At 58.2% G+C, this 13,871-nt stretch overlaps 7 protein-coding genes across 7 annotated transcripts; 5 read left to right on the top strand and 2 right to left on the bottom strand.

Moving 5' to 3' along the window:
* Positions 1-347: 347 nt before the first annotated feature.
* On the top strand, positions 348-1,139 carry PSEUBRA_004796 (Glutathione S-transferase, N-terminal; the record flags this gene model as incomplete). The annotated part of the gene is made up of 1 exon (XM_059465372.1): positions 348-1,139. One exon carries the CDS (start codon positions 348-350, stop codon positions 1,137-1,139), a length of 792 nt encoding a protein of 263 aa, XP_059321565.1.
* Positions 1,140-1,320: 181 nt separating this feature from the next.
* On the bottom strand, positions 1,321-1,776 carry PSEUBRA_004795 (Protein of unknown function DUF1242; the record flags this gene model as incomplete). Its single annotated transcript, XM_059465371.1, has 3 exons — positions 1,321-1,385; positions 1,521-1,555; positions 1,664-1,776. 3 exons carry the CDS (start codon positions 1,774-1,776, stop codon positions 1,321-1,323), a joined length of 213 nt encoding a protein of 70 aa, XP_059320454.1.
* Positions 1,777-2,322: 546 nt separating this feature from the next.
* Positions 2,323-4,473, top strand: PSEUBRA_004794 (Prenyltransferase/squalene oxidase; the record flags this gene model as incomplete). The annotated part of the gene is made up of 1 exon (XM_016438300.1): positions 2,323-4,473. One exon carries the CDS (start codon positions 2,323-2,325, stop codon positions 4,471-4,473), a length of 2,151 nt encoding a protein of 716 aa, XP_016290761.1.
* An 881-nt stretch (positions 4,474-5,354) lies between these two features.
* Positions 5,355-8,426, top strand: PSEUBRA_004793 (Protein of unknown function DUF155; the record flags this gene model as incomplete). Its single annotated transcript, XM_016438306.1, has 1 exon — positions 5,355-8,426. The coding sequence occupies one exon, from the start codon at positions 5,355-5,357 to the stop codon at positions 8,424-8,426; it is 3,072 nt and encodes a 1,023-aa protein (XP_016290760.1).
* Positions 8,427-8,684: 258 nt separating this feature from the next.
* On the top strand, positions 8,685-11,249 carry PSEUBRA_004792 (tRNA-dihydrouridine synthase; the record flags this gene model as incomplete). Its single annotated transcript, XM_016438308.1, has 1 exon — positions 8,685-11,249. One exon carries the CDS (start codon positions 8,685-8,687, stop codon positions 11,247-11,249), a length of 2,565 nt encoding a protein of 854 aa, XP_016290759.1.
* A 552-nt stretch (positions 11,250-11,801) lies between these two features.
* On the top strand, positions 11,802-12,657 carry PSEUBRA_004791 (V-ATPase proteolipid subunit C-like domain protein; the record flags this gene model as incomplete). Its single annotated transcript, XM_016438302.1, has 3 exons — positions 11,802-11,880; positions 12,003-12,192; positions 12,315-12,657. 3 exons carry the CDS (start codon positions 11,802-11,804, stop codon positions 12,655-12,657), a joined length of 612 nt encoding a protein of 203 aa, XP_016290758.1.
* A 597-nt stretch (positions 12,658-13,254) lies between these two features.
* On the bottom strand, positions 13,255-13,644 carry PSEUBRA_004790 (Ribosomal protein L34; the record flags this gene model as incomplete). The annotated part of the gene is made up of 1 exon (XM_059465370.1): positions 13,255-13,644. The coding sequence occupies one exon, from the start codon at positions 13,642-13,644 to the stop codon at positions 13,255-13,257; it is 390 nt and encodes a 129-aa protein (XP_059321564.1).
* Positions 13,645-13,871: the final 227 nt, after the last annotated feature.

The raw sequence follows: 13,871 nt of genomic DNA, 5'->3' as shown, positions 1-13,871 counted from the left end.
ATCAAAGTGTTCAACTTGGGTGAAAGGACAGCTCTGTGAGCCTCGAGAATGAGAAAAGTGAGTGGAGATCTTGAACCAGAAACAAAAAAAGCCGAACGGCACGGGCCATGACGACAGCTCGCGCCTCCACCCTGCGGTCAAGTTGCGTGCTGAACAGGGTGGAGAGGGTGACACACGCGGGCGGTGGGGCTGGGCTGCTATCCCCGAAATTGAGTCGGCGGGCATTGTATAGCCGGTCCTCGACAAGCTGTGTCGTAAGCTCATCAACCGTCCTCTCCTTCCTCCCGTCTCACCACCATCATCATCCGAACCACCTCTTCGCCGACGACCAATCCCAAACTACAGCCATGAAGCCAGTCATCCTCTACACGGCGGGCACGCCCAACGGCCAAAAAGTGTCCAACTTTACCGAAGAACTCAAGGCGATCTATCCGGAGTTCCAGGTGGACTACCAATCCATTTCGCTGGGCAAGAACGAGCAGAAGGAGGACTGGTTCCTTGCGATCAACCCCAACGGCCGCATTCCCGCGCTCAAGGACCCCAACCGGAACGACCACTGCGTCTTCGAGACCGCCGCCATCATCCTCTACCTCGAGAAGCATTACGATCCCAAACACGTCTTCTCCTGGTCCGACGAAGGGGATGGCGTCGACAAGAGGAGTGAGGTGCTCAGCTGGATCTTCTTCATCCACGGAGGCGTAGGACCAATGCAGGGTCAGGCAAACCACTTCTATAGATATGCCCCCGAGGACATTCCCTATGGAAAGACTCGATACATCACCGAGACCAAACGTCTCTACCAAGCCCTCGATACCCGCCTGAAGAACCACGACTGGCTCGTAGGCGACAAGTACAGCATCGCAGACATCAACGCCTACCCCTGGCTCCAGTACTACAAGTGGGCCGGGCTGAAGGACGACGATGTCCCCCAAAGTGTGCGGGACTACATCGACCGCAACTGGGCCCGAGAGGCCGTAAGGGAAGGCATGAAGGTGCCCAACGGTACAACGGACTGGGTCGAAAAGATGAGAAGCCCCGACTTTTTCGAGAAACACGACAAGGAGGCGCAGGAGAAGGCGGCGCTCGCCGGAAAGTGGATCCAGGACGGCATGAAGAAGGATCGTGAGAGCAAGGCTTGAGGGGTCGATGCCAAAGAGTGTACCCTCAGGAGATGACTGCTCGATCTGTCTGTCTTGCAGGAATGTGCTCGTGCAATCAATCCAGAATGATTCGAACGGATGCAGGTCGGATGGTGTCGCGGTGCTGAGGATTTTGTGTGCAGATGCTGGTATTGCGGGAATGGTGAGACAAATGCGGGGGTCATACAACCTCGTAGACGGCCATGATGAGGCACGCTAGCGAGACATAAGGGCTCAGACGCTCGCCTGTGAGGGGAGCGGAGGTTCGAGATAGCGGTCGACCAATGGACAGCGTGCAGAGGAAAGAGACGTAGGCAAAGAGTTGGCTGTCAGCTGTGTCGCCCGTCAGGCTCAAACCGAGTAGTCGGAGTGGGTACGTACCGACTCGTGCTGACTTGAAGAAGACGCCTAGGAATCTGTGCGATGCAAGACAATATAGTAGCAAGACAAGAAGCGAAACAGAACGTCAGCATGGCAATGATCAAAGGGGCGCTGTGCTGATCCTCTTGCTCTTGTGAACTCACCCCTCCTTATTGCGGTCGATCAGCGCAGGTGCGGTAGCGCGAACGTATGTGCAGGTGCAGATGATGAGCAGCACCACTCTCAGTAATGAGTGGAAGTTGAAGAGCGCCGACATCTCGTGCACTCGCTATGAGCCTAGGCAGGCGATGCTATGAGAGTGGTGGGCTTGGAAGATGAGCGGATCCTTATGACTGCTTGCTAGGTGCTGATTCGCTACGTGAATCTTGATAGCTTGCGAAGAGAGGTTCGATACGATGCGAGTCGGAGGCGATGATGTGGAAGAAGAGAAGTACGACAGGGTCGTCTGTGCGTTGGGTCCTTTTTTCGACAGCTCGAGCTGCAGCTTGCGAAAACTAACACTTTTTGCATTTGGCGCTACAGCCACGCCCAACACGCCGTGAAAAAGTGACACTTTGAACCCCACACGCTTCTTCTCGACAGAATCATACGACCTTCTTGATCTTCGCATCGTTGCTATTAGAGACCAGCAGCCCGCTTTCGAACACAGCTCGCACACTCGATAGATTCAGAACTTGTTCTCCGAGCCTGCCAACACCTTCCCCTGCTTTGGTCTCGCACCACAACCTCTCACATACAAAAGGCGGCGCGGGCACGCCCCATTCGTTCAGCACGTCCCTAATACCTTCCTCCATCGCCCAACATGGTCTCGAAGGAGCCTCCCCTCGGTCAGACAGATCCCTCACGATGGCGACTGCGAGTCTCGGACGGCGGTCGACACGTGTGGCACTACCTTCGCGATGACGCGGAGTGCAAAGCATGGCCTCAGACTGTCGAAGACAAATACTGGCTCGGTCTCGCAACCGACCTCCCTAAGCTACCCAAAGCAAAGACACCACTCGACGCTGCCAAGAACGGCCTCTCCTTCTACCGCCATCTTCAGTCCTCCGACGGCCACTGGGCGGGCGAATATGGCGGACCCATGTTTCTTCTGCCCGGCATCATCATTGGCATGTACGTCACAAAGACGCCCATCCCAGAAGAGTGGAAGATCGAGGTTGCGCGCTATCTGTGGAACCGTGCCGACAAGGAAGATGGCGGCTGGGGCATTCATATTGAAGGCTGCTCGACCGTCTTCGGTACGGCGCTCAACTACACTGTCCTGCGTCTCATCGGTGTGCCCGCTGATCATCCAATGATGGTCAAGGCACGCGGCACACTGCACAAGCTCGGCGGCGCGGCAGGCATCCCATCATGGGGCAAACTCTGGCTCGCGATTCTCAACTGCTACGAATGGGAAGGAATGAACCCAATCCCGCCCGAGTTGTGGCTGCTGCCCGACTGGCTGCCCATCCACCCATGGAGATGGTGGATCCACACCCGCATGGTCTATATTCCCATGGGATATCTGTGGGGACGCAAGTTCAAGGCCGAGATGGATCCGCTCATTGCCTCGTTACGAGAGGAGCTCTACGTGCAGCCCTACGAGTCTATCAACTGGCCGGCACAGAGAGGCAACGTCGCCGCCGTCGACACCTTCTATCCACACACCAAGACGCTCAAGACACTCATGGCTCTCGTTGGCGCGTATGACAACTGCCACATCCCTCCTCTGCGCAAAGCAGGCATCAAGAAGGCGTACGAGCTGCTAGTGCTCGAGGACGAGAACACCTCGTATCAATGCCTTGGGCCCGTCAACAAGATGCTCAATTACATTGCGCGGTGGGACGTCGAGGGGCACGACAGCCATGCGATGCGAATGCACCGTGAGAAGCTCAAGGACTTTATGTGGGTCGGAGCCGAGGGCATGATGATGACCGGCACCAACGGCAGTCAGTTGTGGGACACGTCGTTCATCGCGCAGGCTATGGTCGACTCTGGACTTGCTGCATCAGCTGAGAACAAACAACTGACGCAAAAGCTGCTTGACTGGCTGGACGAGTGTCAGATCCGCGACAACCCGCAGCATTTCAAGAGCTGCTACCGCTTCGCCACCAAGGGCGCATGGCCCTTCTCGACCAAGGAGCAAGGCTACGTGGTCTCCGACTGCACTGGTGAAGGGCTCAAAGCGGTCATTATGCTGCAAGAAAACGTGCCCTACCTCAAGAAGCAGGTCTCACGCGAACGCATGCACGATTCGATCGACCTCCTGCTCACCATGCAGAACCCGGGCGGCGGCTTTGCGTCGTACGAGACCATCAACGGCCCGGCGCTGCTCGAGCTCATCAACCCCGCCGAGGTCTTTGGCGACATTATGATCGAGTACGCCTACCCGGAATGCACCACCTCGGTCGTCACGGCGCTGCTCAAGTTCACCAAGATCGACGACTACCGCAAGGCGGACATCAAGAAGTGTGTCGACAGCGCGGTGGGATACATCCTCAACGCGCAGAGGCTGGACGGAAGCTGGTTCGGCTCGTGGGCCATCTGCTTCACCTACGCGACCATGTTTGCGGTCGAGAGTTTGATGCTGGCGGGTCACACGTACGACAATAGCGAGGCGATCCGAAGCGCATGCGATTTCTTGGAGAGCAAACAGATGGACGACGGCGGCTGGGGCGAGACGTACAAGTCGTGCGAGCTCGGAGAGTACACGCACGCCGAAAAGTCGCAGGTCGTACAAACGGCGTGGGTCGTCATCACCCTGCTCCACGCCAAATACCCAAAGAAGGACCGCATCAAGAAGGCGGTCAAGGTGATCATGGACCGTCAGCTCGAGGATGGCTCGTGGAAGCAGGAACAGATCGAGGGCATCTTCAACAGGAATTGCGCCATCTCGTATCCGAACTACAAGTTCAGCTTTACGATTTGGGCGTTGGGCAAGGCTGCGCGCGAGCTCGATTGGAAGTCCTAGAGTGGTAAGGTAGATGAATCACCAGTTCAATGCCAGTTTCGATGTCACCTTGCCTTCTTTGTGTGATGCACGAGGATTGAGGTGGTTGGTTCGGGTGATGCTCGAGATCAGGTGGCCGCGCCATTTTGTTGAGACAAAGCTGGAGCCTGCTCGACAGGCTCTCCGCTTTCGATCTTGTTCTGCTCCGATGATTGTGGTTGAGGAGGTACCACCGCTTTGATATGCGGGATGCCCAGCTTCTCCTCGAGGTCGTGCCAAGGGTTCTCGAGGAAAGATGTGTGGAAGAATCCAGGATGAGGCGGTCTCGGTGCGAGTTGAGGATCGAGTGCCGGGTCACCTATCGAAGCTGCTACTCCAGCAGGACCGCCTCCTCTTCGCGCACCAGGATGACCGCCACGGCCTCTATGACCTCCGCGAGCCCCGCCTCGGCCACGTCCACCGCCGCTGCCGCCTCCACGATATGGACGGTGCCCTCGAGGCGCGTGCGCCGGTCGACCTCTGCTCCCGAAACCCTCCGAGTTCATCGCTATCCCGCGGCGATCGGACTGGCCGACGGAAGGGATTCACCGCTTGTGATGCCTCGGGCCTGCCGATGGATCGAGATGGATGATGACAAGTCAGAGTGACAGGAGAGAAGTCAAGAAGATGCTCAGCATCACAAGTGGAGTGGGCGTAGGAAAAAAGTGTGTGCACGGTGACCTACCACACAAATCGCCTTTCTGAAATCACAACTTTTTCCGGCATGCACAAGCCAAGATCACGCACTTGAGCAGTGTCATCACTCGTAACCCTTAGGAAGCAATGGCAGAGGCCACCTGCTCGTCATCTCTTTCCTTCGCCACCATCACCTTGTCCTTCGCTCAGTTTCAGCGACAGGCAAGATGTCGTCGGGCTCAAATCGCAAGGGCCTGTTGCCCACTTCCAACGCTCAACCGTCCTCGCCGGGTCCGGACACTGCCACTCCTCCACCCGTCCAACGTCGATCCTCCCAGCCGCTGCCAGGCATTTCGGCCACTGCTTCGTCTCTCCGCAGCCGCAGAGCTGGCTCGACTTCCACTGGATCTACCTCGTCTAGCTCGAAACAGCAGCAGCTCCACGACATCGCCGACAACGACTTTGATGACGAAACGCCTGGAGACTACGATCCTGGCACCCAGCCCTCTCCCAACAGCCGCGCGAATCGCGCCAAGTCACCTGCGAACCTGCTGAGATCGGCTCTGGTTCCGGGCTCGTCTCAGAAGACGGCGGCCAAGCCTCCGGCCATTTCGACTGCTTCTGCACCCAAGAAGACGGGCCTAACCGCTCCGTTGTCTCCGCCTGCCACCACCTCGAATCGCTTCAAGGGCACACCCGCTCGAGCGACACGCTACTCGTTACCCGTTCGCACCGAGAAGCCTGTTCGAACTACAAAGACCTCAGGAAAGCACGTCGTCCTGCCCTCCGAGTCTCAGCTGGCACCTCTGCCAGGCGAGGAAGATGAGGATGACGACGATGATGACGATGACGAGGAGGATGGATCGGACGAGGAAGAAGTCACCGACGACGAGGACGAAGCATCCACTCCCTCTAGCACCGTACCAACCACGCCTGCGCTGATCACGCCCGCCAAGCCGCCCGCCAAGGTGCCTGTCACTACGCCCAGACCCGGTCCGACCATCCCTTCGACTCGACACACGGCACCAGCTCCCGTCTCGGGTAAGCTCGTGACCCCTGCTTCCAAAAGCTCGCAGCGACCCGCAGCATCTTCTGCTCTCGCCCGTGCCGCCGTCTCGTCCGTCTCGGCTGCGCAAGCTCGTCATGCTCAGAAGGGCAAGCCCAAAGCTGCGACCACATTCCGCAATGCTGCGAGTCGCGCGCCTCCGCTTCGTCCACACAAGTCCGGGCCGGTCTATCACACGTTCGAGCGCATGCCTCCCACCGCCAGGCTCATGACGCCTTTGCCTCGAGTAACCGCTTTCAGTATCTCTACCTCGATCCATCTCGGCACGCTGCTTGGCTTCTTGCGTCGCGAACACGGCGTCAAGCCTCGTCTCTACGACGAATGCGCTTACGCCGTCTACACCAAGCCGCTTCTGCCTGGCTTCGGACGTGCCAATGTTCGCTCTGCCCCTGAGCCTCGCTCTGCCAGCCCAGGCGCCGAGTCTCGAAGGGAAAGGGAGCTCGAGCAGCGCGAAGAATTCGGCTACATCGGCACCTACTTTGAGCACCGCCAAGAAGAGGACGAGGACATCGATCAAGATGGCTACATCAAAGGTGGCGAAGGCCGAGGATCCGACAGCGAGACACGAAGGCGAGGCGACTCGCACCGCGGCGACGGACGCGGTGGAGAGACGTCCGCTTGGGAGAGCGAAGCCGAGAGATGGACCTCAAACGAGCGACGCAACAGCCGAGACCGTGACCTCACCGACCGCGAGCAAGAAGAGGCACAGGTCGCCAACGCAGCTCACCAGCACGACCGCAATCAGACAACGGACAGCAGCGCGCATCCCGTCAGCAGCAGTCTCGAGGACGACGAAGGTATGCTCGCCACCCCTCTAGCCCGCCCTGTGGCTCCACCGCGCAAGCTTTCGGACAGCGACAACGAGGCCGGCGCCGAGACGCGCCCCTTCCTTCTTGAGCGTCGACGCGGCAGTCAGAGCTCCATGTCTGATGTCGAGGCCCTGCCACCTTACCGCGGCGCCAGCTCGCCGGTCGGCTCACCCGTCGACGAGATCGCGACCGACAAGAGCGAGCTGGCCATCAACCGCCTCGACTCGGCGGGCGCCCGCGACATGATGCTGCAGCAACGGGCAGAGGAGCGAGGCGAGACTGAGCCCATGGCCCACTCATACCGCTCCAATGAGCTCAGCATTATCTCGGACGTGGAGGAGGCTGCCAACTCATCGCGCGAAGATACTGCTGATCCTGGGCTCGCACGCTCCGGCGCTCCCGATGGCTTGCAGACACTCGACGAGAATGCTGCCAGCGATCGTCTCGGGAACAACAATGACGCGCAAGGCACTGGTCAAAATGCCGAAGAGCAGGTCCAAGAACGCAGGACACGAAAGGTCAAGCTGCGTCGTCGAAAGCGCCGCTACGCAGGCCCCAACATGGCCTCGCACAACCACGACACTTCGGCCAACCTCAACACGCCTCGTCCGATCCTCGAGGCGCTGCAGTCGGCCGAGCTCGTCATCCTGCCCTACGGTGTGCTGGTCATGTACAACTTTTCCGCAGCCGAGGAGAGAAGCATCATCGAAGATGTTCTCTCGTCTGGATGTGCGCGTGAACCGATGGACGAGGCAGCCCGCGAGACGGAAGCCTTCCATTTCTGCTACGACCCCAACATCTCTGCGCCTCGCATCTTGTACGACTTTTTCACCTTCCGTGCGCCCAACCATCTGCTCAAGCTCTCGCTCGCGCACGCCATTGCGCAGTCGACCAAGCTCTCGGTGTTCGAGGAGAGGATGCAGGCGACGCTCGAGCTCACCTCGCACATTCCCAAGGAGATGGCGTCGAGTGGCGAGCTGAAGCTCAAGAGGAGGGAGGCGCTCCGCTTGACGGGCAGGTTGTTCAAGCTCAGGGTCGATGTGAACCTGACGAGCAACGTGCTGGATACGCCGGAGCTGTTCTGGTCGGAAGCGTCGCTCAAGGCGCTCTACGACGCGATTCGAGATTATCTGGAGGTCGATGAGCGGGTCGAGAACCTCAACGAGCGATTGGCGGTGGCAAACGATCTGCTGGAGATCATTCACGAGCACATTGCCAACACGGCCATGTCCAAGATCACATGGATCGTTATCATCCTCATCATTGTCGCATGCGCCGTAGCCGTGGGCGAGATCTCGGCGCGATTCATCGTCGGTGCCAACCGCAGCGGCGAAGATGGTTTCAGGGCGCTGAGAGCGGCCAAGAACGCGGCTCCTTTGCTTCCGCCGTCGTCGTACTTTGCCATTGCTAGTGACTCGCTGTGATACCTTCTATACGTATTCAATCTTTCTTATGCATTCGATATCAGCCTTCTTGGGATCGGCAAGACTTTGCCGTCGTTGCGAACAGAGTGTTCACATCATCTGCGAGCTTGAGACAGAAAAATGAACTTAGAGAAAAATAAAATTATTTCAGGCTTGATCTCCACACGACACCCTGCGGGCATTCAAATTTTTCCTGGTTTCTCTTGACTTTCTTCTTGACCAAACCACAGTCCAACCACCTCGTACAAGCTTGTCAAGATGGCCGAAGTCGCTGCATCCCCGGTGGACGCTAGCACGATGTCATTGAGCACCGATGCACCAGAGTCGGTGTGGAAGCACCCGGTCTACGGTCCCACCGACAAGTACACACCCGGCATAGCCCCCATCAAGGCCGAATACATCCTGCCCAAGCCTAGCAGCTCCTCGACCCCCTCCGCTGCCACCCCCACCAAGGAGGTCGACGACGATGCGGCCGAGCGCTCCACCAATCCTGCCACCACCCATATTGCCACTGCCAACGGTGAGCCTCCCAAGAAGCTCAAAGGCGCAGCCCGAAAGCGTGCACGCCGGGAAGAAGCTGCTGCCGCGTACGCCGCTCAGAAAGCCTCCAAGAAGTCGAAAGCGCACGACGACGACGGCAAGAAGGGCGGACAGAACAAAGGTCGTCAGTTCAACTCGCTCAAGGATGGCAAGGGACATTGCCACGGGTTCCTATCGCGGGGCGAAGAGGGTTGCAAGTTCGCCAAGACCGGAGGCTGCAGGTTCAGCCACGATCTGGTCCAGTATCTGCAGAACAAGGATCGCGATCTGTTCCTGCCGGCGGTGAAGCATGCCGAGTTGGAGGCGATGACGAAGGAGCAGAAGGAGACGTGGTTGGAGGAGCGATATTCGCTCACGCTGCTGCCCGCTGTCGGTGGCGATGATGGGGAAGGGGAGAAGTTGGAGACGTTTGTTCGGGCCAGCTCATCCAGCGCGGCATCAGCATTGGGGGAGGTTCAAGCATCGAAGGATCCAGCACACGCCAGTCTGGATCTTACGACCTCGTGCCCCATCTTTGCCATCAAGGGCTTCTGCACAATGGGCTGGAAGTGTCGCTTCCTCGGATCTCACGTGCGCATCGTCGGCCCTTCTTCACTCGCCGACAAAGACAACGCCACTGGATTCTACGGCTCGGGACTGGAGCTGATCACAGACGAAGTCAAGGTGGCAGCGTGGAGGAATCGATCTCGCGCCTTCATCTTGCCTCCGGCGGCAGGCGAACCCTCGCAAGGAGAAGACAACATCAACCAAGACGAGATCAACTTTGGCACCAGTGCAGGGATGAAGTCGATGCGAGTCCGAAAGTACCCTTTACCCAAGACCAAGGCGGTGCTCAAGTTCCTCGAGCAGGAAGTCAAGGAGCTGGCCAAGATCGATCCGCACGGAGCCATGTCTGGCAAGGGTCCCATCCCGGTGCAAGTGATCGACGAAGCTGTTGCGGCGCAATCTTCCGGCGCTGCACCCACTGCCACAACCGCCGTCCCCAGCGCAGGAAGTGATGATCTGGAAGAAATGGAAAATGCCATGCGCAACAGTGCCGCCGCTGCTACCGCCGCACGAGCCGCTGAAGCGTCCACCACGACCAGCCCCATCGATCTCGCCCGCATCCGACCCTCGGAAAAGCGTCGTCTCAACTGGAAAGGCGAACTCTACCTAGCACCGCTCACCACCACCGGCAACCTGCCCTTCCGACGCATCTGCACCTCGTTCGGTTCCGACATCCACTGCGGCGAGATGGGGCTTGCCGAATCGTTCCTGCACGGCAATGCGTCGGAATGGTCTCTCGTGCGTCGACACGAATCGGAGCGAATCTTTGGCACCCAGCTCTGCGGTGGCAAGCCCGATCTGCTAGTTCCCGTCGCCGAGGCGCTCAAAGCCGAGATCGGGGATGGGTTGGACTTTGTCGACATCAACTGTGGATGTCCGATCGATCTCGTGTACAACAAGGGTGCCGGGTCGGCGTTGTTGGATCATCCGGCCAAGTTGTCCAAGATCGTACGTGGCATGAACGCCGTACTTGGGGATACGCCGTTGACGATCAAGCTTCGAACGGGGACGTCGGCGAAGCAGACGACACATCGGATCTTTGCACGGGCGCAAACCGAATGGGGGGCCTCCGCAGCCACCCTCCACGGCCGTTCGCGCAAACAACGCTACAAAAACGATGCGGATTGGGGCTACATCGCCACCTGCGCGGATACGTTGCGAACCAGCGTGAGGGAGTGGAACGAAGAATCCCGTCACGCGGACGAGGCCGAGATGGTCCCCATCCCCGTGTATGGCAATGGCGACGTCTATTCGTGGCAGGACTACTACGAGCGGTTGGAACGAACACGCGTGGATGGCGAAATGATCGCCCGTGGCGCGCTGATCAAACCTTGGCTGTTTACAGAGATCAAGGAGCGACGCGATTGGGACATCTCTTCGCGCGAGAGATTGGACATCTTCCGCACCTTTGCCGAGTACGGTCTGTCTCATTGGGGGAGTGACACGCATGGCGTCAACACGACGAGGAGGTTCATGTGCGAGATGATGAGTTTTACGCACCGGTACGTTCCAACGGGATTGTTGGAGTTTTTGCCCGCCAGGCTGAATGATAGGCCACCGCTGTTCAGGGGCAGGGACGAACTGGAGACCTTGCTGGCGAGCGGGAAGGGCGAGGATTGGGTCAAGGTGAGCGAGATGTTTCTGGGCAAGGCGCCGGAGGAGTGGAGTTTCACGCCCAAGCATAAGAGCAGCAGTTATGCCGCGGAGGGGGATGCGGGGGGCGAGCAGCAGGGGTGATGCCCAGCGGGACTACTCCGTGTCACTTCCACACAGCATGCAACGAGAGCTTCGTATAGACGCCTGAAGCTGGATCGAGAGGCCGAGTTGACGGTGTGTAGCCATGACTGGTTTCGTCGTGGGCGGTGCGTTTAGGAGAGCCAGTGTGCGGCCAAATGAACGAATGTTAGAGCGTAAACATTACGAATGGCATTTTTTTTTCCGCGCAGGCTGATCATCTGGCGCCTGTGCTCGTCTGAGAATCGGCCAAGGGCAGCTGAGCCCATCCTCTGTGCCCTTGCGGCGGCGGCGGGCCAGGAGGTTGCATGCACCGACCACCAAAATTGGGCGCCATCAAGATTTCTCCAGCCTTCGTCTCCACCCTGCATCGACATCGACCCTCTTCTCTGATCGACCTTCATCCGCTTTCGTCATCCTCACCGCAGTCTCGGGATCACGACAGACGATCATTTGCCCAGGCTTCAGCCATCGATCAGCAACAGCAGCAGCGAGAGCAACAGCAGCAGCAATAACCAGGAAAGACAGACGAAGCGTTTTGCTGCAAACTTAGCAATGATCTCGACATTAGCGCTTGCAGGCGGGTCGGGCCTGACGACGCTTTCGGCGGTGGGGCTGTACATGCTTCTCACAGGTAGGTTTCTCCGTTCTTCGCGCTCTTCAGTCAGTCTGTCTGCTGGCTTGACTTTGCGGCCTCAGCCCTGCTCGCATTCTCGACCCACATACTGACCTTGATCGTCTTTGTGGTATTCGCAGGCAACGGAGAATCGTTCAACATCGGCGCTTTCCTCGAAGAGACGTCGCCCTATGCGTGGGCGATGATCGGCATCGGACTCTGCATTGGGCTGTCCGTGGTTGGTGCTGGGTGGGGCATCTTTATCACTGGCGCGTCGATTTTGGGTGCCGGTGTGCGCGCTCCTAGGATCACCACCAAGAACCTCGTCTCGTAAGTCGCACCTCTCACTTTCACGCTGACATCTACAGCGCCAACAATTCGGGCTCGCATGGATGTCTGGTAGCTCACATGGGATCGCTGACACCTCACTCTGTTCTGGTTGAGGACGACAGGATCATCTTCTGCGAAGTCGTCGCAATCTACGGCGTGATCATGGCCATCGTCTTCTCCGCTAAGATCACAGGCAATCTCGAGGCAGGCACCGATGGTCTGTGGTCTCCCAACAACTACCTCACCGGTCACGTTCTCTTCTGGGGAGGATTGACGGTGGGCATGTGCAACCTGTGCTGCGGTGTCGCCGTAGGCATCACGGGGAGCAATGCGGCCATCGCCGATGCTGCCGATCCCCAGCTGTTTGTTAAGATTCTGATCGTCGAGGTGTTCAGTAGCATTTTGGGGTTGTTCGGGCTGATCGTGGGGTTGATCATGACGGGGGCTGCGGAGGAGTTCAAGTAGTGTTTCGGCAAAGAAGGAGGAGGAAAGGGGGAGGAGGAGAATGTACATATGGTCGAATCGCATTGGTTGTGGATAAGCCCTGCTTGTGTTCGCGGTCTGGCGCTACGAGGACTGATGTTCGGATCAGGCATTGGGGCCGTCGAGCTCGTCGAGAGTCAACGGGTCTGGACCTGCGCTTGCGGACTTGTCTTCAGTGCACGAGGGTGCAACGAGACGTACATCCCACCTCATCTCACCGTTCAGTTTTCATGATCGGCACGGCGACTCGCTCCACAACGACATCAGCAGGGTCCGAAATGCGACTTCTCCACGACACACACAAAGATCATCTTCAGATGCTGCATCCGCATGAGCCACGCAGGGGCGGCTCTTCAAGACGGGCTTCGTTATGGTTCCAATGTTTCAGATTTGGAGAGGTGGACTTCTTCGAGAGTCTGCAGTTCCATGGTATGAACAAGGAAAGGGGGATTCTCGACGCCCTGTGCGGAGTCACAATTCGCTGTGCGGCCATCTCGACATGTTTGCAGGGCTTAAGCTTGCCGTCCCCTTCTACTCAACGCATCGCCTCCCACCGCTTTCTAGTTGCGGCTGCTCTCTCTAATGACTCAGCTTGGCCTTGCCCCTAAATCGCCGCCTCATGATGGTTTTCCTCCCGTTCTTGGTCCTGTTGCGCACCAGGAACCCGTGTCGGCGCTTGCGGATGCGTTGCGAGGGTTGATATTCCGAGCCGTAGGTGACGCTCCTTGTCTGGCCTAGCGCTGGTGCTGCTGTCAGAGACTGCGGTCTTGAAGAGAGGAGGGAGAGGATGGAGCTGCTCGATGACGAGAGGAGAGGTGTAGATGTGCGCGTGCGCAGGATCGCAGAGGGTGAAGATGTGCGGGTGGTGAGAGGGAGGATGCGCGCCGCGGGCAGGTAGGATGTGGATGCGACCGGTACAGGTGCGGCTGCTAGCCGAAGGAGTGGACGGAATGGCGAGATGCGTGGCATGGTGGCGCTTTGATGGTTGATGTGGTGTGGGAGAGATTGGAGGTCTGATGACGATGATGATGAGGAGGATGAGGAAAAAGAATTGGCGCTGCTCGAGGTGCAATCTTCCGATTAAGCGGTGCACGTGATTTTTGGCACGGAGCTGTTAGACCTAGGAGGTTGTTTTTCAACAGCCTTCTTTTTTCGTCGACTCGAGAAGAAGCTTCGAGTTGCCCGTGCAATTGGCC

The sequence above is a fragment of the Kalmanozyma brasiliensis genome, assembly GCF_000497045.1.
Source record: "Kalmanozyma brasiliensis GHG001 unplaced genomic scaffold PSEUBRA_SCAF4, whole genome shotgun sequence".
NCBI lineage: Eukaryota > Fungi > Basidiomycota > Ustilaginomycetes > Ustilaginales > Kalmanozyma > Kalmanozyma brasiliensis.
The sequence above is the reverse complement of the archived record's forward strand: the minus strand, read 5'-3'. Positions and strand labels throughout refer to the sequence as shown.